The sequence below is a fragment of the Squalius cephalus genome, assembly GCF_949319135.1.
Source record: "Squalius cephalus genome assembly, chromosome: 16".
Lineage (NCBI taxonomy): Eukaryota > Metazoa > Chordata > Actinopteri > Cypriniformes > Leuciscidae > Squalius > Squalius cephalus.
This window is the reverse complement of record NC_137137.1, coordinates 17,736,048-17,763,862: the sequence shown is the minus strand read 5'-3', so window position 1 is coordinate 17,763,862 and position 27,815 is coordinate 17,736,048. Positions and strand designations below refer to the sequence as shown.

The 27,815-nt window shown below is 35.4% G+C and overlaps 1 protein-coding gene across 1 annotated transcript in view; it reads left to right on the top strand.

Moving 5' to 3' along the window:
* The first annotated feature begins 2,131 nt into the window (after positions 1-2,131).
* ipo11 (importin 11) overlaps positions 2,132-27,815 on the top strand; it is a 169,761-nt gene continuing 144,077 nt past the window's right edge. Inside the window, exons 1-5 of the mRNA XM_079898081.1 lie at positions 2,132-2,252; positions 8,954-9,100; positions 15,078-15,178; positions 21,179-21,251; positions 23,989-24,192. Coding sequence (XP_079754207.1) covers positions 8,963-9,100; positions 15,078-15,178; positions 21,179-21,251; positions 23,989-24,192 — 516 coding nt within the window. The 5' untranslated portion in view covers positions 2,132-2,252; positions 8,954-8,962. The remainder of the gene's footprint in view (positions 2,253-8,953; positions 9,101-15,077; positions 15,179-21,178; positions 21,252-23,988; positions 24,193-27,815) is intronic.

Below are 27,815 nucleotides of genomic sequence, written 5' to 3'. Positions count from 1 at the left end.
GTATTATTCCAAAACAATATCAACATGTAGGCTAGGCTACTATAGATAATATTATTAATAATAAATCTAACATTATTATTTTTAAATATATTTTTTTTATAATTACACAGCTCTTGCATGGAACTCTAAATGGTGCAGGCTGATAGGTCTTTATGTCATCATGTCATTATCTAGCACAACTGATTGGTTGCTGTTGCTTCAGTGGCCAATGAGCTTGCTGCTCAAACATTCAAATACTTGGCATTGTTTGCTGTTATCAGTCTGCAGCATGCTCTCAGAACCCTCCCTCTTCCCCAGCTCCACCTATATAGATCTGCTACGGGGGTTAATTCATGTATGTTACATGTCAGAAGCATGTCTTACATGCTCACAGCAGCATGTCTGTGAATGTATTGACAGCAAGTTTCGGTACTTGCTCTGCAGCAGCAGCAGCAGCAACAGCAACAGCAGCATATCAGATCTATTCCAACCCGATCTCACAGCAATTTGTACGTATACGACCTCACTCGTACGAATTCAGACGATTTTTGCTAAATCGTACATATTTTATGAGTTGCCCAATTTGTATGAATTCGTATGAATGACCTACCCTTGACCCCGCCCCTAAACCTACCCATCACTTGGGTTTAGACAAATCGTACGAATTCGTACGACCTCATTTGTATTAGCCACTAGAATTGGTCTTGAGATAGCGTTGTCTATTCCGCCAAGACCAAATACATTAACATTGCCATAACCACCATGCCAATCTCTATTACCTATACCAATCTCCTGAGAGTTGTCATGACAGAATAACTATTATAATACAATAGTCATTGTTTCAAATAATTTTGTATTTGATATTGATTTGATTTCATGGGTAATGGATATAATTGTTCAGATTGATATTTTATTTAAAGTAATTGATTCAAGTTTTTGACAAATTTACAAACTGCATTGTGATTTGGTTAGAAGTAAAACTATGCCCCCATAATCCAGGGTGTAAATATTGCCCCATTCACACCAAATTTCTGACTCTTGTTTCATTATTTGCATGACCCACTTTCCTTTTCACTATATTTAATCTGATGTTCCTTCCAAGGTAGGGCTATAATACCAGTAATTGGGAAACATAATTTGGTGACACATAATGATTAGGCCTATTCAGCTGCCCTGTCTTTGCACAGCTTCAGACCACCCACAGTCTGTTAGTCAATAGTTTGGCTATGCAAGACAACTCAAACCCTAACCGCACAGCTAGTGTCTTTGGGTGAATTTGGGTCAGTGCCTTTAGTTGCTGTGCATGAGTAACCCCTTTACCATAGACTGCAAGTAATTGCACTTTTGCGGTAGTTGTGCGTCATCTGCTGGACAATAAATGCAACTCATTTAATATTCTCAATTTAATATTGTAACAAGCTTCGGTGTCATTAATAATAAATCTTTGTTTACACAATGTGTTTGAAAATTTTCAAAATTATGCGAACTAAAATACACAACATGTATTCACCATAAAGCATTATTGTTTTTATTATTAGGAATTAAAAACTACAAGAAAACATAAAAGAGGTATTTGTTCATAGTCAGAATATAGCCTAGCTAATAACATGGGTAACATTGCAAAGGGAAATCGTTTTACCTAATTGCAATACCATAGGCTCATTTATAAAATATGATTTTTTTTTTCAAAGTGCCCATTTGTGTATGGTATTTATCCAAAATAATATACAGGCTATTTTCATACAACATCATCAAATAGTCATCATCAAATACCTATCAAACACCCAAGTTTTCTCGCTTTGTAGTGTTCTCGCTATCTTTTACCACAGAATTCACATATGTTTAGGGCTATATTTAACTTCATAATCACTTTTTTTAATGAAGAAAACCAAGAATAATAGGAAAGATAGTCCCTCTATTTAATATCTACAAATGACAAGTTTAAAACAACCTTTTCCTCAGATAACCAAACTTTATAATCACTTAATTTTGTTATTAGCCTATTTATTTAAGCTAATTTATATTTTATCAAGAAAACCTAAAATATTTAAGACAGCGTTCAAATTACAATCAACATTATAACAAGGGCTTAGTCTCAAAATTAAATAATCACTTAAATTTTGTCACTTCAAATGTTTGGACGTGCGATGACGTCATTTTAGTGCGACAGCAGCCGCTGTGGATGGCGCCATCCTCTTCACAACGTGATCGCGGTGTTTAGAGGCGACTGCAAACTGTTTTCATCTCACCCGGCATTGACATATTTGCGGAAGGTACGTCAACAAGATCTTCGGCTTGAGGGGATGTTTTAGGTCTCATAACTCCTCCAGCTAAAGTAATTCGTGATGTTAAATACTTCACTTTAGTCCGTAGGCCGACATGCGTTACAGTAGAGTATATTAGCTAACTTACCGAGCTACATACTAGATGTTTCTCTGCTTTTGTTCGTGTGTGGATATTGCATATCACTGGGATGAAATCATAATCTAAAAGACTGATCATAATTCGCTTAATTTAGGCTTTATTTTAGCAAATGACAGTTGACAGATTTACCAGTATGCTTATATGAATGATTGACATGTTTCCATATAGCCTAATCTTATGCTGTTAATTTGTTATCGTAACGATGCATACACTCGAGCCATTCTTTATTTCACAGATCATGTAATGTTTGCAGTTTAAGGGTTTCATACATAAACAGGCCAAGAAGAAGCTCTAAGACGATCATAATTATGCTGGTACTACAGAATGAATTCATAATGCAGATATATCCACATGCACGTGGACATGCATCATTCCAGATCGGTTGTGTTATTGACCTGATCTCGAGGGTTCAAGGTTGATGTTAGCTATATTAAAATGCAATATGTTTTGGTTTTTTTGGGTGAGCAAAGACGTGTCTATTTCATGTTTACATTATATTCAGTCCTTGTGTAATCTGGCATCAGGGATTTGACTCTAAAACTATTCAGATTTTGTGGGTGTGTTTTAAGAGCACAAATAGAGAAATTGTGCTGTCAGACCTTTTCACTGAGAGCAATTATAGATCGATATATCAGCCACAGTTTTAATTAATTAATTTAAATTAGTTGACTATTCCCATAGGATGGTAACAATTTGGTCATTGAACAAAAAACAAACTTTAGTTGTTGTTCCTTTTCTGTCAGTTCCAAAACCTACAAATAGCCTTTTGAGTGGTATTAAACATTTTTGTCAGGAAAATTGTCAGCAATTTTTGTGAATATTATTTATACTACCTTTCAAACATTTGGGCTCAGTAAGATTTTGTTACATATATTTTTTTTAAAGAGCAAGGCTGCATTTATTTATAAATACAGTAAAAATAGAGTAAAAGCAGTAATATTGTGAAATGTTTGTATGATTTTAAAAGAACAGTTTTATATTTTAAAATGTAATTTATTCCCGTGATGGCAAAGCTGAATTGTCAGCATCATCACTCCAGTCTTCAGTGTCACATGATCCTTCAGAAATCATAATATGCTGATTTCTCAAGAAATCTTTCTTCTTCATCATCATAATCTTATTATTAATGTTGAAACAGTTGTCCTGCTTAATATTTTTTTGGAAACCATGATGCATGTTTTTCAGGATTTTTTGATTAATAGAAAGTCAAAAGAACAGCATATATTTGAAATAGAAATGTTTTATTATACATTTTATTATTACTGTAACTTTTGGTCAATTTCATGCATTCTTTCTGATTGAAAGTATTTTTGTCAAAGCTGTAGCCTATGTATTATGCATATAGTTGTCTTGTAGAATTAAATTTGTGTTTCATATGGTCCTTACAAAGCATTTTATTTATTCAGAACTCCGTCAATGGACATTTTGTCCCCCAGAATGGTATTTTTATGGCGTCTGCCAGCAAGGGCTGATTTGTCTCTTGTGTTGTGCTGTGGCTTCGTAATGTTTGACGTCATGTATAGGCTACTTCTGATCACAGCTTAACTCATTTCTTAAAGGCTAGTGAAATATGTCACTATACCTCAAATCCATGTGACATTCTGCTCAATTGCCTGAACCCAGATTATTTGACCTTTTCTTGTTGTTCTCAGTTGCTCTTCCCAGATCTGAACCGGCATGTGATAGTTTGCATTGTTTATTACCTGGCCTAACAATGGGTATATAACACTGGGAAGCAGACAGATTAATAAATTGGCTGTTTGCACAGACTTTTTTTTTCTTTCTTTTATTTGAAATCAGATGTGATTGCCAGAAAGGTGTAGTTGAGTCCTTACACACAAGATTGCCTGGAACGAACACATCGCAGCTGGCAACCTTCCGCTTGAAACACCTTTAAACACGCTTGCAGCGTAGTTGCACTTATCGCTCTAATAACTATGAGATTGTACTTCAAGCATTGATGCTTACAACTATGTGACTTGCAAAATGCTTTTGAGCTCATAATTTAAAATGCACAGCATCTGTGCTGTGTTTACCAGTAATTAAAAATAAAAATGGGACTCATTTCTATCACAGCATGGATGTCATTTAAGTGGCTACTTTCTGTTTGTCCATGAGATTGGGAAAGCTCTAAAGCCATCTGCTGTACTTTGGCATTATTTAGGACAGGACTTGAAAAACATTGTAGGTGTTTTTGCTTTGCAACAATAGGGGGCAGAGTTGCACAGCAAAGTTTTTCCAACTTGATGTTATTTAATTTTCTTTGGCTAGAATAAAATAAAACAAGCCTGGGTTCATTTATGCAGATTTCACTATAGCAGTAAGAATGGCTCAAGGTCAAGACTTTAGGAACAGTTGACATTGTTGTAACTTACCTGAGCAGGTAAATGGCCCAATGTTCAGAAAACTCCTCCAGGTCCTGAAAATTCTTCCGGTTTCCAGCATCTTTTGCATATTTGAAATCCCTTTTTTTTGTTTAAATATATATATATTTTTCATTTACTACTGCCCTTTGGAAGCAACAGAAGATACATAGGCTGGCCTACATGTTTCCCGGAAGACAGATTAAGTACAATTTACATTGATCTTCAAATTCAAAAAGTTTTCACCCCCCTGTCACTTAATGCATCGTGTTTCCTTCTTGAGCATCAGTTAATGTTTGAACTTTTTTAATAGTTGTGTTTGAGTCCCTGAAGGATTTTTCTGAAGAACATTGGGCGGTTTAACTGTTCAGGACAAACAAGGGACTCAAGAACAACCATCACAAAACAAAACAAAAAACAGTTGTGGATCATCCAGATAACAACACACAATATTAAGAATCATACATAAACTTTTGAACGGGACATTTTTTATAAATTCAGCTATTTTTTTTATTAAATTTTTTTTGTCTTGTGGACCACATGTAAAAATCTTTTATGTAAAATATCTTATTCAGGACAGTACTAAAAAAATAACATGCATTTTGTATGACATTTTTACAGATTCTGCAAGAGGTTCACAAGCTTTCAAGCAGCACTGTGTGTATATATAGGCATATATATATATATATATATATATATATATATATATATATATATATATATATATATATATATATTAGGGGTGTAACGATATTCGAACCGAACCGAAAAACCGCGATACACCACCAACGATACGAATCGCGATACTCTCATGGCGTACCGAACACGCCCGCCACGCCCCCATTGGACCTCATGTCTTATGTGTACACAACGAATACAGCGTTGTTGCCTAACCACCATTAACCACATTTAATCGCAATAAGCTCAGTGTTTTGTTACTTTCGATAATAAGCAAGGTGTAATCTTTCAGATTCTGTCTATTTGATCACGAAATTCAAACATTAAATGTCGTTTTGGCGCTCTTTGATGTGGCGTGACAGATCACCATACTAGGCTCCTCATTTAAAGCGGCAGCGCGGAGCGCGAGTAAACGCGAGCATCTCTTCCTCAGTTACAGAATAAACATGAATGGACACCTGAAGGTATGTTGAAAGATACAGTATACTTACTGAAAGTCATCAGAACTCGTGTAATCGCTCAGTCAGTGTTTCAACAGCGGAAATACGTCAATAAAACACTTAGTTTTTCACATAGCTTTATTTACCTCAGGCAAGTCATTCAGTGTCCACAGCTTGTTGGTTTGCTAAGGAAATGAACTCTTTCACTAAATAAATGCACTATATTAGCCTATATATTATATTTTACTTAACCTGTTAATGACATCTTGATTATTATATATGTATGTTTAAAATATCTGTCATGAAAATGACAGCAACTGTGTAAATGATTATATTTCAATATAAATTAGAGTAAAAACATATGTTAATGTAAAAACTGCCTTATGTACAGTTTACATGTTTTCATACAATTTGTTACTTGAGTGTTGATTATTATTATATCTAAAAATAAATAGCAACTGAATTTAGGCTAAAAGTCTAGGCTCTGTTGTTAAGCTTTAATGTTATAGTAATGTGAAAGTAAGGGCTTCTATATAGTTTACACTATTAGCAGATAATTTTTTTTATCCTTGCGAAACGTTTACTTGTAATTGAATTAATTTAAAGACAAGGACATAATTTGTTAATTAAAGCACTGTTTAAAAAAAGCTTTCTAAACCCCACACCCCACCTAAATGAACCGAACCGAACCGAACCGAGACGTCAAAACCGTGGGACGTACCGAACCGTCAGTTTTGTGTATCGTTACACCCCTAATATATATATATATATATATATATATATATACAATATATATATATAGTGGTGGTCAGAATTAATGGCACCCCTGGTAAATATGCATTGTTTATCCTTTTGATCTTTCATTAAAAAAATTCGCAAAAATGTAACCTTTCATTGAAGTAAAATAATTGAAAGTGGGGAGGAAATCAAATTATGAAATAAATGTTTTTCTCCAAAACACGTCAGCCACAATTATTGGCACCCCTAGAATTTTTTACGAGTAAAATATCTCTGAAGTATATTCCCATTAATATTTACCTTTATTTAGCACACCAGGCTGACTAGGAACATGAAATTGTCCAGCTATGACTTCTTGTTTCACAGGAGTTTAAATATGATGAATACACAAAGGCCAAATTTCTTTAATCATCCACCACAATGAGTAAAACCACAGAATATAGTCCTGATGTGCATCAAAAGATTGTTGACCATCACAAAATAGAAAGTGGCTGTAAGAAAATAGCTAAAGAATTGAAAATCCCCATTTTGACCATCAGGGCAATAATTAAGAAATTCCAATCAACTAAAGAGGTTATGAATCTGCCAGGAAGAGGACATGTGTCTATATTGTCTTAATGCACGGTGAGGAGGAAAGTTTGAGTGGCCAAAGACTTTCCAAGGATCACAGATGGAGAATTGCAGAGATTAGTTGAGTCTTGGGGGTCAGAAAGCCTAAATAAATGATCAAACAACCCTTACACAACCACATGTTGTTTGGGAGGTCAAGAAAAATCCTCCTTGCTCCTCCAAAAATAAACTCCAGCATATTCAGGTGTCAGACATAGGGCTGTCACTTAACGTTCGAAAATCGATTGCACAATCGATCGGACCAACCAAAGTTTCGAAAACGAAAATAGGGAATCGATTTTAACTTCTCTCGGAGCGTGTCCAGCTGAAGCCTGAAGTAATGTTTTTCATTGATGTTATGGCAGTCCACTCTGCTTTTTGTTTTTTGAGAATGTTGCACTCCTGTTTGTCATTGTGCACGAAACTTCACGCCAATAAATCATCAGAAATATTGCTGACTTGTGCGTCTCAAGTGCCCTCTTTACGTTTGTCCTAATGCCTGTTAGTTGTCCGTGGATTTGCCTTTATTTGGCGTTTAAAATGGAAACGTCTTTAGACATGGAAAATCGATTTTACAATCGATTCAATGAACAATTATGTCTCAAAAATCAGTTGACAGACACGATTCTACTAACTTTGATTCTATGGTCAGATGAAACAAAAAAAAAAGGCTTTTTGGCAGCAAACCCACCAGATGTGTTTGGTGCAAACAGGGATGAAGAGTACCCCATGCCTATGGTTAAATATACTGCTGGATCTTATATGTTGTGGGCCTATTTTTTTGCTGGAGGTCCTGGACATCTTGTTCAGATACATGATATTATGGATTCTAGCAAATACCAACAGATAAAAAATCAAAACCTGACTGCCTCTGCTAGAAATCTTATAATGGGCCGTGGTTGGATCTTCCAACAGGACAACGGTCCAAAACAAACATCAAAATCAACACAAAAATGGGTAACTGAGCACAAAATGAAGCTTCTGCCATGACCGTCCCAGTCCCCTAAACTGAACCCTATAGAAAATGAGTGGGGTGAACTGAGGAGAAGCAGCACCAACATGAACTTGTGAATCTGAAGGAACTGGAGAGATTTTGTATGGAGGAATGGTCTCTGATCTCTTGTCAGATATTCTCCAAACTCATCAGGCATTATAGAAGAAAACTCAGATCTGTTATCTTGGCTAAAGGAGGTTGCAAAAAGTATTTAATAACAGGGAACCAATAATTATGGCCAGTGTGTTTTGGAGAAAAGCATTTATTTCATAATGTGATTTCCTCCCCACTTTCAATTATTTTACTTCAATGAAAGGTTCGATTTGTGTGAATTTTTTGAATGAAAGATCAAAAGGATAAACAATGCAGATTTATTTTTACAGCCATTTTTGATCACATTTACCAGGGGTGCCATTTATTCTGACCACCTCTGTGTGTGTATATATATATATATATATATATATATATATATATATATATATATATATATATATATATATATATATATATATATATATATATATATATATATATAAAATGATATAACTCATCGTTGCTAAAAGTGCAGGCTGTAGTTAATGTGTGGTCGCGAGTAAACTGCTATTATTCTAAGTATTTCATAAAAGCAAAGGACTCTGGTGGGTAGCATTGTTAACTTAGGCTTTTCAAGAATCCAGTCTAATAAGATGATAAATGAGCCGTATTGTGTGCTCTGTTTGTGTTTGCAGCTTTACCTAATGGACATCCAGAGCGGCAGCTCGGTGGTGCTGCAGGTTTTGACCCAGGCCACCAGTCAGGACACAGCTGTGCTCAAGCCTGCAGAGGAGCAGCTTCGCCAATGGGAGACCCAGCCTGGCTTCTACTCAGTGCTGCTGGTGAGAATCTGCTCAGTTTAGGGGCATGAATAACTGTCTGAATATACACTGGGTTGTGTTGAATTTACATGTTTTTATTATGTGCATCAGTCCAACATGAGTCAATTAAATTAACCAAACATAATTTGTTGACTTAATTTCAACATCACGGAAAGAGGTCATTTTAAAGTGACTCAGAGTGGCATCAAAGTGTTTTTATATGTTTCCCTGACAGGATTAATTAATTCATTATCATATTTTTTTTGTTAAATGACTGATTTATAAGATTGTACTAGCTAGCTAACAATAGCACATATTAGCATGCTAAGTGCTAAGCATTAAACGCTCCTTGAGAAAAGTAGTAATGACATGCGCTTTATCATTCCACAGCCGAAGCAAATGCTCCACTCTTTTCCACAGTGAAAAACAACATTTTGTAATATAAACAGTGTAATATAAATGGTGTAATATAAATGTTGCTAACAATTCCAATATAATTGAACATAAACACTATTAAACACTATATTGTCTCCGCCTTTTCTCATCTTGCTCAAAAACGCATAAAATGACACTTAATTTCAACATTTAACTCTCCTCAATAAGTCCCGAGCAAATCATGCTGGGAACTACAGTTTCAGCAGAAATCATCTCCGATGGTTCACATTCACCCTAAATAATTGAATCTAGTAGATTGCACATTTTAGAGAATTACATTCATCGAAATATGAATGTATTATACATTATATATAATAGTAAGATTGAGTAGATATAAAATGTTTTCCTATTTTTTTATTAAGTTTGCAGTTCAATGTTTTATGAGGCTTTTTCCTTCTTATTTCTGTGATGCATTTAAACTGGGGCTGGTTGTATGCCCCAAATCGAATTTCTTGGTCATTTTAAATCAAGCAAAGCTTCTTTGTATATTAATTAAAACTGATGTGCTGCTACAGATCTAAGTATATTGACTGTTTGACATTGATTTCAAATGTGGCTTATCCAGTCAGATTTCTAATGATTTACTTTGAATCTTTTATCAAATTCAAGTGTTGCATGATGTGAAGATTTTATATTGATGCCAGACTTGTCATTTGTTTGTTTTGAATAACCTTACCTGTTGGTTTGTTCAAAATTCCAAATAAAAAATAAATAGATCAAATTAAATGAAATAATTTTGAAAGTAAAGTCACTCAATTGTTTATGATATTGGTCATATTATCACTCACCCCTAGAGCTAGACTCCACCTTCTGTTTTAACCCGCCTCACGTTTTCACTGAGGTTAGATTAATGTGGCCATTCCTATTGTGCAGTAACTTTTTTGAATATATGTGTGTGTGTAAATATTTTAGGGCTGTCATGATTCCTCGATTAAATGAGAGTACTTGATTTTTAAAAAGTCCTAGATTGCAATTTACCTGTGAGTAACCGGCAAAATACCAGAAGTGGCGCATTTCACGGATAATAATCCATGAACCGCATTATCAAACTGTAGTCTAAGGCTGTATGATGTATTAAAACCATTTGAAAAAAGTTCTATAGCATAGTGCAATTGTGAATTCACAAAGGCTGCAATTCAATTAAATAAATATATGCCCTGCGGGTTTTAAAATATATGCACTTTATTTACATGTGTGTAGGTTACGTGCATCTCCATTCACAGAAAATTCTGCTCCACATGAGCTGTTATCATTTACATGCGTGGAGCGTCTCAAACTCAATCTCTGAATATGCTGTGAGTTTGGGTCGCTTAAAACATTCATCTGTGAACGCAATGTGTGCCATTTCATCAAATTTGTAAGGAAAAAATTTATAAACCTACACCAACAGAGTAGAATACATCAATATGTTTCATTATGCAAACTGTTTCCCTCGCTCTGAGTTTGCATGTTTTGATGTCCACATATTCTTGTGTAAGAAAGTACATCGTAAAGAAGTGTCCAAATACTGTATTAAAGATTAAGTGAACATTTAGACTAAATGTTGTATGGCTAATATTAAACGAGGATTTAATCTGCTGTAAAGTGGAACACCAGGCTGCTGGCGCCCTCTGTAGGCATTTGTTATAGTACAATGTACACAAGTTGATTGTTTATATTATGTGTATTATTTTATGTATTTTAACAGTGTTGCTCTATAAAACCATATGATTACTTGCTTTTAATACTTTATTATTATTACCTTATTATATGTATTTTAAGTAATTTTAAAGGCTATTGTTCACTTTGATCTTTTTTTATTACCAAAAAAAAAAAAAAAAATCTGATTACTCGATTAATCGTCAAAATACAGATTACTCAATTACATAAATAATCGTTAGTGACAGCCCTAATAGATATGTTGTCTCAGGTACTTAAACATGCCTGACAGTATTAACTATTGCCTAACATCAGTTATTTTTGTTTTTTAAACCGTCTTTTAAAAGTTTTGTTCTGCAGATTTCAGTGATTTTAAACGCACAAGTTGGGAAAAAAGTGAGGCAAACTAAAGAATACCACAGAACATCACATAATTTGTCAAATACATTAATACTACTTACTGATGTTTGTTGTTTTCCTGCCAAAATTATGTCATTAATGTACTAGATGTTGCCAGTTATTATAAATATACAAAAATATTAACTATTTTTAGAAAAATAAAATGAATGATTAAAGTAAAGTAGAAATAAAAAAACATGGAATATTTCTTAGTAAAATCTTTTATTATTAAAAGTAAAAAAAATTAAAAGTTTTTTTACTTCAATATGAAAATAAAACTACCGAACTACCTTAAAAATAAATTCAAGTTTAATATTTTATCCTATATGATAAGACACGAAAATAAATTGCGTTGTAGAAATGACCCTTTGGGGTTTTAAGATTTTTTTTATTTTTTTTTTAAGTCTTGGTCGCTGAGCCGTGACATTGAGGAAGATTTTTGTTGGAGGCTGTTCTGTGCTCTGAGTCTGCACTGAGGGGTGATGGTGATCCACCTGATCTGTGGGCCGACATCCACACCAGATGGCCATTAGCTGCCATGACTCATTTTTGTTTTATTTACAAAATAAAAAATTAAGCTTTTTAAAGCAATGAAGTATGCAACAGTTCTTAAGGGATGTCAAGGGCTGCCAGTGATGACAAACCAAACAACGGTGTTCTAAGTGGTCCAGGAGGGCATTGATTCTGCATACTGAACCCAAATCATTTTCATAATAATATGCAGTTCATGCAATTTTTTTTTTCCCCATCCTCTGCACTGGCACATGGGCTAATTTATTAAAATGTGCAATTAATATTTTACACTTCATACTGGTTGTAGATGAATTAGTAATGACCTTTGAGCTGCACAGAGGTTAAAGGCTTCTGAATGCAGGGGGTATAATTCTGTTACATGTCATGGCCTATCTCCTTACAAACAGCCTGAGTTGTTGTTCTTATCTTTAGAGGTGAACACGTCCAGTTTTATGTAAATATGGCTACATTTCAGATGCTGAACAAAGGCAGATTTAAACCTCTTTTATTGTTTTGACAGTGGAGACCGTGCTGTCCTGTTTTTTGGTTTGAGCTTGAACTTAAATTGGGAGGAGCAGCAGAAGGGTGATTCAGGACTAAGGTCTACTGTCTATACCAGTAAATGAAATATATGATAATCACCATTCACGTTTCTCGTTTAAAGTTGCCATGAATGGTTTCCATAAACCAATTTTTATGTACATTTTGGGGTATCCGTTTTTTATTTTACCGAGAACCTTTACACACCTATTTATGATATTAGCTACTAGTCTAAGCTGATAGTTTGCTAATTGAGAACACAAAGAAAGAGAAATGTTTCATTTGAATGGTAACGTTCACTAATTTTATGTGATAAATATTGTAAAAGACATGGGTATATTTTTGTGATTAAAAAATAAATGTGCTGTAAAGTGATTTTCTAATCATAAACTGAATAAAGTATAAATAAAACGATCCAAATGGAAAAAGGATCTTGCACAACATGGTATTGTTACTTACACTTACCTTTTCTGCTATGTCCAAAAATATATGGTGAAATATATCTTGTGGAAATAGGTCAACCAGAATAAAAGAGAAATTACGATTCAAAATGTGAAGTGCTTCTTTGACCCATTGGTGGTGCTTTGGGTTTTAAAGTCCAACTCTAAAATTCATCCTGCATTGATCATTAGGCCGTCTTAATTTCTAAATTGAGCGTGCCGTTATGAATTTGTGGGTGCAAGCTGAGAGTAAAGATTGCAAAATATAGTAGGCTCTGTTTATCAGACTTTGAAAAAAAAAAAAAAAAATCTTCTACATGGCCTAAGGGCAGTTTCATACTTTTGACGTCCCTATTCAGGTCCAAAAAAAAAAAAAATCTTCAGGATTTGCAGAAATCTGCTCTTGTGCCGTGTATGACTCGTCTCTCTCTCTCAGAGAATGAGGTGTCTGTGGACCCTCAGGCTCGGCCAGTACAACCACTCTCGTCCCCTGAGGGGGGCTCAGTATGACCCCTGTAGTCATACACCACTGGCTATGGTTGTGTAGATGTCCTCTCAAATCCTTTAAGCCCTCAAATTTGGCACAGACTTCTTCGTTGGTGAGGTTTAGCATGAAATAGGATTGCAAAGGAATGGAACCCAATCCTACGTATCAGCAGAGTTTTTCCTTCAACGACTTCTGCAGGTGTCAACTTCGACTGCAGTGCTATAAGAATGTCTGTCACGTCCCATCAGCCTCTCTTATCTGTTTGTGTTTGAGCCAACCTGCTGTCACTCGGTCTGTCACCCAAAGAAATAAGCCCCATTTGTATGGATTCGCGTTTAGCTTATTTGTCTACCCAAATGGTGCTTTCAGTGACCTTGAGGTGAATTACTCTGAGGCGGCGAGTCCATTTTTCAGAGTCATGTTTATTTGTCAACTGTCTATTGATATGATATTCACCTGTCACATTTTGAAAGCAATAAGCATTCTTTTGCGTCACAGTGTCGTGTAATTCGGCGCTTGTTTTTTTTAATGCAACAGACTTCTTCCTCACAGTTATCCTCTGTGAATTATTGCACTGTGCTCATCGTCTTATGGACTCTAATCTGGCTGAGTGGAATGAGCGCTGGTCTCTGAGCAGTCGAGCATTGAGGCTTTGGGTTATGGTGGCCCTGCGTCAGAGCCTGGCGGAGCTGATCCCTCTTGAACACAGCTGCTACTACATATTTATCAATGAGAATTAGCTCTCCGTGGCCTGCTTCTCGCTCCCCGCGCTCTTATTCCGGACATGGCATGCTGGATTAAATCCTGAATCTCACTCTACAGTGAAATAGCCTTTAATTATTCAGTGTTGGACTTTAGCCTCACTAACCTAACTTGCCTCACCTCACCTCAGGAAATGCATGAATACAGTTTTTTCAAATTGTCGTGGGTTTTTTTTAAAGGTAAAGTGTGTATTATCTGAGTCACTAGAGGCACCAAATGAAAGTAAAAAAAAAATTGTAAAAAAAAAAAAAAAGAACACTCTACCAAATTTATTAAGAGACCATGGCTGTGGCGAAACATATACTTATATTGAGATATAATCATGTTCGCATATAATCATATATTGTGCATTTTTTTTCTGACAATAATCTGTTGATAATTGAATGATTTGTACTTGCACTGCCAACATATTAGCACAAATGTATTTTTATATTAACTAGAAATAGTTATATTGTTTCTTTGCCGAATTGTTTATTATATTTACATGTGTGTGTTTGTGTATATATACACAAAATTTTGGGGCCAGTTTATTTTAATTTTTTTTGGAAAGAAATTAACACTTTTAATCAGCAAGGATGCATTCCATTGATGAAAGATGATTTCAAATGAACGCAGCCTCGGTGTGAGCGTAAATGACTTGCCCCAAATGTTAGAATGGTTTTGGCCTGTTGTCAGTTACAGAATAAAGCATGACAATTCAAACTTTTCACTTCACCCCAAAGTATTTTTTTGATTGTTTTTGGGTTTATAGGTCTAATATCTCGTTCTCTTTGATCTTGCTCAGAGCATCTTCAATAATCACTTGTTGGACGTCAATGTGAGATGGCTAGCTGTCCTTTATTTCAAGAACGGTATTGATCGCTACTGGAGAAGAGTCGCACCCCAGTAAGTACATCTGATTCTTCATTACCATTTCTAGACTTTTCTATCAAGGCTGTTACTTTAACTGAGAGTTGAGCGTGATGTTATTTTCAGAGATGTCTTCATCGCCCACATAGAACCATTATCACATTTACGTCAAAGCAGCCCAGCAATATCCAAACTAATAAATGCCCATTAAGTACATCACTGTCTAATGTAAAATTACATTGAGCGTTTTTATTACAATGATTTCTCTCATAACTAATTTAGTGATAGCTAGAACTGCACTGATTAAAATCCAGATTCCTTTCAAAATTATTCATTTGAAATGCATTTTTTTTTTGTATATGAACATCTAGTGGTGACTAAGCCTTCATACTAGTCATATTCATTTAGCAGAACAGCATTTTGTTCTGATGTCGTAGGTTTTGGTTGTTATTTGAAATTTTGGTCTTAATTTATTCTGAAGCAATATTTTCGTCAGTGTTTTATCAGCTTTTACATTCTTAAATCTGCATTTTTAAAAATATTTACCCAAGGGTGTTATTTACCTTTATAAAGGCAATTTTTTTAACCTTATTAAATGTATGCTAATGTCAAATTCTTACATTTGATCTATAAATTCAATTATAATAACAAGACACTAGGGTCGTTACCAAACGAATGAAATCATTTACACTGCAAAATTATAACTGCAATGAATAATGTTATGAAATCAATGTAACATTTTTTAATATACAGAAAATATTTTTTAATATTTTAATATAAGAAATGTTGGAAAAAATGTAATGATACTTTTAAACATGAATCTAAACTGCCAGTAGGTGGTGGCAAGTCACTTAATGAATGAGTCATTGAAGCATTCATTCAACCTATTCGTTCAAAATGCTGAATCATTCAGTAACAAAACACAGCTGAGTGTTGCTTTGAGAATGTGCAATAGTTCTGCTATGATCTTTGTTTGGAACTATTTTCTATTTGGTAAAATAGAACAAGAACAGTCAATATTCTGTCTAAAATGTAAGCACTTGTTTATTGAACTAAAATCTATGTAACATTTGCAATCATTATGATAATATTCGGAAAAACAGCTCCCTAGGTTATGTTACTTAACTATATGTTGTAAATCAAACTAAATATTTTGAATTTTTACCTTAGTATGTTTCTTCTGTGAGTTTCTTTATGTGTGTTGTTACGCTCATTTCTTTTGATTTCTCCACAAAATCCTCTCTTAAAGAGACAGGCAACGTGAGCCTCAACAGCACGACCTTGTTACCAGAAATACACCATCTATTATCGATATCTGTTTACACTGAATGCAATAAAATCTGAATCATTCTCGTGTTTTGTCACTGAAGATTTAATCAGGCTATTGTCCAGTCGGGCAAGTAAAATTCTCTTTCACTTGCCCCTTCAAAAAATCCACTTGTCCCGGATAAGAGGACAAGCATTAATGTCGAGCCCTGATTTCAATATTGGTAATGTTATTAGGTCCATAGACAACTATAAACAGACAAATAACAAACAATAAAGAATTTGCAATATTGAATTAATTGTGCGGGGCTTTCACTGAGGTTGAGTTACCACCTGAGGAGCATAAATCCTCTGTGTGCGTGCGTGTGTGTGCATGTGCGTGCGTGCGTGTGCGTGTGTGCGTGTGTGTGCGTATGAGTGAGTGAGTGAAGAACGACGCACAGGGCTTACATCGACTGTGTTGACATGAATACTCACAAAGATAGACGTTTACACATTTCTGTGTGCATTTGACCATTTAGGTGCCCAACCAAAGACAAAAAAAGTCTATTATGCTTGTCCTATTCCTCTTGCTGCACGCGCACAGAAAGTATCCTGTCAGTAGGGGATTCAGTTCTCTTTCGTGGCTGTTTGGACTTTTAATATTTATTTTTAATATCAAGCACATCATGCTCTTTACTTTACATTTATAGGATTTATAGGTATCTGCTGCAAAAGCAAAAGTACCCTGTGAAATGTCTCTTGGCACAGCAGAGCACTCGTTTCAATAAAAGGATATGATTCAGTTTTCAGTTTAAATTTTCGCTGCTGTTCTAGCAATCTTTCTGTTTGCGGTTACCACAAACAAGCTGTTTGAATCTGAGTGCAGGAGCTCTAGGTTACCATAGATAAGTGTTTTGTCTTCGAACTTGTAATATACCGTATATTATTATTCTAAACTTTTGGTATGATGCACATCAAAGGAACTGTAATTGACTGCTTTTTCTGGAGAAAGCTGATCTCTAGTAGGGATGTACTCGAGTACTCGGATATGACAGTGACGATCGTTCAAGAAAACGATGATCGCCGTGACTAAAAAATATATACTTTTTTTCTGATTGGTTTTTGTGACATTTTGGGTGGTTCCTGATGTCTGATTGGTTAAGGTTTGGACAGCATGCAATCCAGACTGGCGAAATAAAGTGAAACTATGGATTTGAAAGTGCGCAGTGATGCCCTGGAATCGTCATCTTTTTTTCAACAGGCCTACATTTTAATCAAAATCGTTTCTCGTCATAGCTTTGAAAACACGCAGGGATTTCTGGAATCATCATCAAGTAGAAAATACAGTTAACTGGAGGTTGTGCAGCGCCAATCTGCCATATAAATAACATTATAATGAGAACACTATAGAATGTTGTGAATTCTTTATGCTATCGTTGCCTGTGCTTCAGCACGTTGTTATGAGAAGAGTGCATCCTCAATGGGAGTAACACTTTTTAGCCAGTCTTAACTAGTTCAAGTTTGCATTTGCGTCCTTTTGTATCTAGGATATCTGATTAAACTCATATAGGATGTGTCATATAGAGCAGGCTTCAGTTTACTGTTGTACATTGACTCTTCAGCTTCATCTCATGCAGCTGCTCTTCCTTTTAGAGTTTTAATCAAAATTATTCAACCCCCATATCAAATCACGTTTATTGACACAATTTACAGACTTTCAGCTGTTTGCAATGAACAAATAAAACAAAAGTAATTGACATAACTCAACACAACAATTGGTTCAAGTGGTTTCCCCAAATTTAACTGAACTTTTATTCAGTTTTAACTTTCAAAATTATTCAACCCCCTGAATAGAATCCCTCACAACAGCCCAAATCTGCAAAACAGGTGTTGCCTCAAGCACACCTGATGCTGCTAATCAAGGGCTTCATTAGTTGCACCATGTGTGCTTGAGCTAGAACACATGAAAGACAAAATAATGGTCCAAAAAGTTAAGAAGATATCGTCACCCTTCACAAACAAGGAACATGATTAAAAAAGATAGCGAAGGCACTAAATGTTTCTAGAGACACCGTTGGACGCATAGTTCGCAAGTTCCAAGTTAAAGGAACAGTGGTTACACTACCTGGACAGGGCAGAAAAAGGAAGCTATCAATGGCTGCAACCAGATTTCTGAGAAGGCAGATTCAGAAAAACCATTGAGTGACTGCAAAAGACCTGCAGCAAGACTTGGTGGCAACAGGCACTGAGGTTTCAGCTTGCACGTTAAGGCATGTACTTTTCGCATTGCGGTCTCCAAGATGTACACCCCTACTGACCCAAAAGCACAAGAAAAGTCAGATCCAATTAGCTCAAAATCATACAAATAAGCCACAGAAGTTTCTGTGAAATTCTGTCCTGTGGAGGGATGAAACAAAACTGGAACTTTTCGGCCCTATGGATCAGCAGTATGTCTGGAGGAAGAATAATTAAGCATATGCTGAAAAGAACAATCTGTCTACAGTTCAGCATGGTGAGGCTCGGTGATGCTCTGGGGCTGATTTGCATCCTCTGGCACAGCTGTAAATGTTTCTTTTTGAAAACTCTCATTATTGATAATCTAGCAGTTATTTTTCTAGTCATATTTTCTTATTTTGATAGACATATTTGCATGTCATATTTTTATTTGTCAATTCTAATTTTCATAAGCGCGTTTTATAATAAAAAAAAAACGAACACGCCCACCCCTACACAAGCCCCGCCCCCTGAGTACTCATACATCTTTTTTAGATCAATCAATCAAAATCAGATGATTTCTGTCAAAGAGCCAGGTGTGGCTCACAAGCCATAGGTTACCAACCGCTGTTCTAGCCTATAACTTGATCTGTTGCCAGAGGATTGCATTAAAATTTTCCGATTGGCTAACATCCGCAGGCAGTGTTCGGATTCTTTTTTGGTTTGTGTTTACTGAGCCTGGGGCGATGTGCTGTAGAAAGTGTTGTTTCTTAGGACTCCTATTTCAGTGATTTCTGTCAGATAGTAGGAACGTTGTGAATGTTCATGGTCCTGCAATAATACTGCTTGCAGCATTTGTAAAAGTTAAATTTGTATGGTATTATTAATGTGTTATGTGTTAAGTAGGGTTCGTTATTGCTATAACTACCTCACGATATTATAGACGTCATGATACAACAATATTATTGTAACTATTATACACAAATGCATAACGATCGATGCATTGCAATTGTAATTGGATCATAATTGAAATGTGAGAGAACTGTTTCAGTCTCTCATACTATTCGTTCCAATTATTGGAAATTACATGCTTGAATGCATTAAAAAAACATTAATGAAAGGACCTGAAGTATCGATGCGGTATTGTGAGAAATAGAATTACAATGTAAGATTGTATCAGACAGCACAGTCCAGGTATCAAATGTCCAGCATAACTGCAGCTCTTTAAAACCTATGTGTGTGGTTGCTCTGTCGTTTTGTCCTCCGGCCTTCAGAGGTGACAGACCAGCTGATTCAGATAGACTCTTACTTTAGTGCTTCTGTCACCTGTGGCCTCCAGTGAACATCTAATTAATTTTAGGCTGTTGCCCTGCTGTAATTCACTAACTCTTCAGTCAGATTCTGGTTAGTGAGTGAACCGCTGGAGATTTCCACTCAGCTGAACAAAAGTGCTCAGTCCTCAAAGGTGCACTAGGTTTAAAGGGTGGGATTTATTTTCTCTCAGACATCTTAGAATAATCTGTTCTGGTGTTTTAATGCTATTGTTAAAATTTTAAATGGAAAAACATGAGTTCATAAAATATTGAAGTTTTTTTTAATGCAAATTCAGGGTCTTTAAGACTTTTGCATGTTTTTTAAAAGTTTCTTATGCTCATTTATTGCATTTATTGAATTAAATATTAGAGTAAAAACAGTACAATTGTGAAATATTATGATTTAAAATTATTTTTTCTATTTGAGTATATTTTAAAATGTAATTTATTCCTGTGATTTTCAGCATCGTTACTCCGGTCTTGACACATGATCCTTTAGAAATCATTCTAAGTTGAAAAGAACAGCATTTAATTGAAATAGAAATATTTTGTAACATTACAAATGTGTTTACTGTCACTTTTGAACAGTTTAATGAATCTTTGAGTAAAGGCCTGATTTACTAAATGGGGCAAATTATCATGAGAGCACATTTTAAAAAAAGCGCAGATGGGAGTGGAAAGTTCTGCAGGTGATTTACTGACAACGCTCAAATTAAAGAACACAGACGAAGTCAGATCATTTCCATAATGACCATCGCAATCCACCAAGATCAGCACATCTGGTTTACAACATGCTTTTTTGGGGGCGTTAAATAATGGCGCAAATACCAGTACATTGACTAGCGCAAACCTTAGTAAATCACCTTGCATGATTAATTTAAATACTCTCCTCCCATAAATTTTGTGTCTGAAAGGAAAACTCCTACAAATGCATATGCAATAAGGTCAGCCGCAAAAATAACCTTGTCCACGCCTTCTCAGCGCTAAGTTTTTACTGCGTGTTCTAAATCCTAACAGTAGTTTTTTAATGCCAAAAGAGGGTTTGCGCTGGCGCAAGCTGTTAGTAAATCTGTCCCTAAAACTATTAATATCTTAATATATTAATATCATATTGTATCAAATGCGATGAGATTCATACATTTTTAAAAGTGTCCAAATACTTTTTGGGGCCACTGTTTTGCTCTGTTTCAGATACACTAGATTCAGTATTGACAACTTCCTTTCTACCTCTCACACTCTGTACTTCTCTCTTTTTCTTCAGTGCTCTCTCAGAAGAAGAGAAGTCAACCCTCCGTGCAGGACTCATCACTAATTTTAATGAGCCAGTCAACCAGGTTAGTGCACACACACACACACACACACACACACACACACACACACACACACACACACACACACACACACACACACACACACACACACACACACACACACACACACACACACACACACACACACACACACACACACACACACACACACACACACACACACACACACACACACACACACACACACTCACTTTCTTCTTTATGAGGACATTCATTGACACAATGCAATCTCTAGCCACTTACCCTAACCTTACCCATCACAACTAAGTGCCTAGCTCGAACCCTTACCCTAAACCTACCCTTAGCCTAATTATAACCTTATCCCTAAAACCAAGTCTTGACCCTCAAACAGGCCTTTAAAGGGGTCTCAGAAAGTGAGGACCGGCCAAAATGTCCTCACTTTACTCTCTTTGTCCTCACTCCAATGGTCTAAAACTCAAACTGGTCCTCACAAAGATAGTTGTACAAGTACACACACACACACACACACACACACACACACACACACACACACACACACACACACACACACACACACACACACACACACACACACACACACACACACACACACACACACACACACACACACACACACACACACACACTTGCCACTCGAAGAGAAATGCAGTCCATTCCCTGACCATATGTTCTACCTGTCCTGTTTATGATCAGTCGACCATTAAAATGAACTACCAGTCATGATTGAGTACCATTAAACTCTTCTGTTTAGTGGAGGGTCTGATCTGTGATTGTAGTGAAAGATCAATGGGCTTGGAGTCAAAAAGCACTTAAAGTCTGTGCTGTAATGGGTTGTTGAGGAATGCTGGAGACATTGATTTTTTTTTTTTGGGGGGCAGTTTTATATATTGCATCAATTCAACCCTTAAGTTTGAATAAAGCCTGAATCATTATAAGAAAAGTCATTATAATAAAGTGGAGTGACATCCATGGATTTGATTCAACATCTGCTCTTCTTTTAATATCTTTGCCCATTTCATATTTAGATGCAGTTTTAACTAATAACTCTTGTGGTAATGGATAATGTAAGTTAAGGAGAATGTAACGTTTTGATTATTTGTTGATGTTGATTTCGAGGCAATTTGGAGGATAGCACAGTCAATTATATTGACAAGTTAAAAATAGATAAACGCATCTTTTAAACATGAATTTATCATAATATTTTTCTCATTTGCTACGTATTTTTTTCCTGCATTTATTTCTGTATTTTGCAGGGTTTTTATTTATGGGTTGGTATTGGACACTGTTTAGTTTATTACTGGCTAATGACTGTGCTCAATTCTTGTTGTGGAGTAACGTCACATGCACATTTAAATTAATTGTAGGCTTAAAAGTGCTTTCTTATTATAGACCATGGCTGACACTGCACAGATATCTAGAGACTTTGGTGAATGAAGAAGATGTAGTACACAAACACTGCCTTGTTATTTCCAAATTGGATGACGAAGTGGAAACAAAATGTGAAAATACAAATGTAAATACATTTATAGAAGCATGTTTCCACCAGGTATTAAAAACAAAAAAAAAGGTAATTGTGACTTTTTAATCCCTCTTTTCAATTCTGAATTACTATTTACTCGCTATTGCCAAGCGATTCTTACTTTATTCTCAGAATTGTGAGATATAAACTTCAAACTTTTTTCTCGCAATTGCAAGTTTATATTTCGCAATTCTGAGAAAATATGTTTTTTCATACATTCATTCATTTATTTTATCTGGTTTTTATTCGGTAGCTGAACTGGTAGTAGGACACACCACTATCAACACCAAGGTCATGGGTTTAATAACCAGGAAACACGCATAATAGTGAAATGTATACATTAAATGCATTGTAAATTACTTTGAAAAGAAGTGTATGCCAAATGCATATTTGTAAAGGAGAATTTATTTTGATATGTACAGAGTGTGCCAGTATTTATTCCTATTACAAAACAGATCACTATAATGGAACATTTTGGAACTTTGGTCTAATTTGCAAGTATAATCTTGGTTAGAACATTGCTGTGTAATTTGTATTGAGTGTGAGATAATCAGAACAGATTACGGTTTTGCCTAAAACATACACAAAACAAAATACACACACGAAAACAATTGTGCATCACACACACAGTTTTTTTTCCATAGTTTCTGCCACAGAAACCATTGGTTACCCATCTGATCCAGAATTCAGTATTTTGGGCCTACAAATCATTCTTTAATATAAATAAATGTTAATGAAACATTATTATTATTAATTAGATTCATGACAATTTAGGACATTGAGGTGGATGCCCCACTTCCAGTTATCAGTGGGTGATGAATGTTTTTTTTTTTTTTCTTCAGCGAACAATTCTAAAATGTGTACATTTTACCTGATTCCCCCTCAGTAGTGAATATTTGGTTATATGTAAATATGGTATAAGAATTATAAGTCGCCTCCTTCATTTCAGCCATCATTTCAAAGAGGTTTGATTGCTTAAATTGCTGCTTTAATGGTGGTAACACTTCTGCATTTAGGGATATTGGATTCATTAATTTAATTAAAATGGTTCATTTAAATCTCATAACCGTTTGAGACATGTTTGAAAGGGCTAAATGCCCACAGGATGAGGACTGTTACTTCAGTAGTCATTCGTTTCACATTTTAAAGAATATTGATATATTCACACCGGCAACTGTGATTGAAATCTGCTACTGGACGTGTCCTTGAATTCCCTTTAAAGTTGCTTTTGTATTGCAGATCGCCACCCAGATAGCAGTGCTGATCGCTAAAGTGGCACGCCTGGACTGTCCTCGGCAGTGGCCCGAGCTGATCCCTATTCTGCTGGAGTCTGTGAAGATTCAGGACAGTCTTCAGCAGCACAGAGCCCTGCTCACATTCTATCACGTCACCAAGACTCTGGCCTCCAAACGCCTCGCCACCGATAGGAGACTCTTCCAGGATGTGAGTAGAGCCCTCATGGTCCTTACCTTCATCTGTGTTATTTTCTGCGCAACCTTTTTTCTTAGAATTATACCTGCTGCTCAAGGTTGTTATGTGTCGCTTTTTCTTTTCTTTGTGTAAGGGGATGATTTTCAGTGAAATATTGATTAATTTTTTAATTAGTTTACAATGTAAGAAGAAAGAGACCACAGAGTGATGCAAGAGAAATGAAACTAGTATTATGTAGGTAATTGGTTGTTTTGGACAATGGTCAAATGCGATTGACAAATCTAAATAAAATATTTCTTAGAGCGCTGCAGAAATTTTAAAATGTAACCCAATAAGGAAATGAATTTAATGTTAAAGCATCATGGAAATTCCCATAGTTAAAATATGACTCCAAAACCAGCTCTAAAATGTGCTTTTAAGTGAAATTAAATTCTCGTCCAGTAATCACAACTGGAAAAATTAATGAAAATTAATTTGTTAAAATGTTTGGGAAGCGTGTTACTCTTATGGTTCCTAAATAATGTTGTTATAAAAAGGGTCCTATTATGCCCTTTTTCAAATTCTAGATTTTGTTTTTGGGGTCTACTAGAACAGGTTTTCATGGTTAAATATTCAAAAATCACATTATTTTTCACATATATTTCATTATTGCAGCACCTCTCTTCCATGTCTGTCAGTAACGCTCTGTTTAGTTACGATCTCTATGAAGCCCCTCCTTCTGAAATGCGCAGTGTGCTCTGATTGGTCGGCTGGACCAGTGTGTTGTGATTGGTCAACTGCTTCGAACGTGTTTTGGAAATGTCATGCCCGTTACCATAACCGGGAGTTTCAACACACTATGAACGCCATTTTTTTGCTCATGGCTTTGGTGGGAGTAATTATTATAAATAAGGAATTTTGTGATGTGTATGTTCTCAGAAAAAAATCTCAAGACTACGACATTTTAGAGAGTTCATAAACCTGAGATATAGAATAACTCTCTTTGGAGTGGACTTTTTGTTTTGTAACTTTGCAGATATTTGTCATGCTCAAACAACAGCATTACACACTAAAGAAATATTCATTAATAACATTATTATTACCATTATTCATATTTATTGTTATTATTATTAATAACCACAACAGTAACAATTTGTTTGTTTAATATTGTAGGGACGCACCGATATGAACATTTTGTCCGATACCTATAAAAGATAATTCTTTATATTTGAAAGCCGATAACCGATAAATTGGCCGATAAATCTAAACGCAAATTTTTATATAATTTTTGAGAGCCTGATTACAAAACCAAAAATCTCCCCAGTAAAAGCCATGTCCCAAGCACACAATTATAATGTTCTCATTATAATTGTATGTAGCCAATATGACAGACTTGCATGTTGTACTTAACTGTATTTTCAATCAGTGATTTCAATCATATTTCAAGCATTTCGAAACCATCATGGCGAACAGTGCGCATCTGAAGTGTCTCAGCTGAAAGAAATAATCCATAATTTATCGGCTTTAATATATCAGCCAAAATTTTCTTATCGGGCCAATACTGTTTTAATGTATGCTTTTAATGCATGCATTCAGGTAATAAACAAAGAATGATGATAAAAAACAAAACAAAAAAACTTAAGGCCAATTATAGACGAAAACAGGTGGCACTTAGTATTCTGTGTTTGTTGGGCATGACACCCAGATGTTATGCTGGTTTTATTCCAAAGAGCTTTCTGCTCTCTTATTATTTTCCTCTCCATTTTCCACCTTAATTTATTAGAGATCGCCTTAGGAACTTTCAGTGACATGGACTATCATTCGTCATTTTAGCCGCTCTACAAGCACCTGCCTCTAGGAGCCACTGTTAAGCTGTGCACATTCTCACCCTCTGCCCCAGTTCACTGAGCCTCACAGGAGATGTATGAGCACTCCTGTGTGAAATATCAGCAGATGTTTTGACTTCAAGCTGCATCACATTTTTCCCTCTCTTCTACATTTTACTGACGTTCTGACTGGCCGCTAGAATTGCGGAGATAAGACACCTGTACCATACCAAGTTGCAGGGAGACTCGTAATTTTGACAAGTGATTTATCACTGGCATTTGTTCATGTTAATGCAGGTCCTTTTTTCTCCACTAAGAAATACTTTTCATTTGACCCCTGCAAACACTTTTCTTGATGTCGCAACCAGTCGACAGTGAAGAGCTTCCTCAGAACAGTGATTCCCAACCAGGACATTATTTTGCTTTTGCTTTTTTAAAACCGGTAAAGCAGAAATCACGACTTAATTAGATCTTGTTTATAAATAATTTCACTATTAATTTTTTCTCTAGCACATTTCTGCATGACTTCCCCCTGAAGCCCTAAAAGCTCATGCACTTCATTAAAGAAAGAAACTAATTGGAAAGTCTTTCTTCTACAGTATCTGTAATTTTAAGTGAATTAGGCTATTGTAATATTTGCTACTTTATTATAATGAATAACAATGCTGAATAATATACTAAATGAATGCGGCTGTCTGGGTTCAAGACAGAACAGTTCGGAAACAATAGCTTAAAAATCTAAATGGCTAATAAGGATTTTTTTTTTATGTATAACAAAATTAATACAAAAATTCTGCCGCAAAATTTTATTAAACATAATTATTTAAAGAGATAGTTCACCCAAAAATGGCTATATTTTGAGAAATGTTTCCATATAAATGGAAAAACTGTTTGAATTTCTGAATTTCCTCTGTGGAACATAAAAGAACATATTTTGAAAAATGTTGGCAACCAAACAGTTTTGGAGATTCTTTCATTTTAATTTTTTGGTGAACTATCCCTTTAAGTGCAGACTGCAAAGCCATACAGGTTTGGAAGGACATTATAGTGAGTAAATGATCACAGAATTTGTATTTTTTACTTGAATGTCACTTTAAGGCAGCTGTTAGAGATTCTGTTTGGACTTTAGAGGACAGGTTACTTTTCATATAGACTCATAAAGCACTGTCCATGGCTCACTGTAATAAAGGAAGATTAATGACTAGTTGGTGTGAGCAGGCTAACAAGACAGAATTGAGTGTCCATATGGGAACTATAGTCATCAGCCATAGTCGTAAACAGATCTGATTTTATTGTGTAGGCATAAGGCTCACCGCCAGCGTTATATTAGCCTTGAAGTTTTTAGAGAGGAAATCCGTGACTCACTAATCCAAAATTTGCTTCAGCACATCAGTGGAGCAACACATTATATGGCATATATGAATGCGCCACGAGTTTTCATGACATGATGAATCTGATGTTGTGACTGATATGACAAGCACTTGGATGAGAGGAGCTTGTGTGTTTGTCACATGGGATCTTCTGTGATTGTTGATGATCAGCAAGTAGGTTACATGTACAGTTATAACATGGTCTCGAATAATTTAAAGGGGTCATGAACTGTATTTTTTTAATTATAATGTTCTTTGATGTCCACTTTATAATGTCAAGTTTTTTCCATCAAAAAACGTCCTAATTTAGTAGTAATAGGCTATTTTCTATCCTGCTTTTGGTCCTCTCAAGTTTTTTCCATCAAAAAACGTCCTAATTTAGTAGTAATAGGCTATTTTCTATCCTGCTTTTGGTCCTCTCTTTGTAACACTCATTTTTGAAAGGCATGCCGCATTCAAG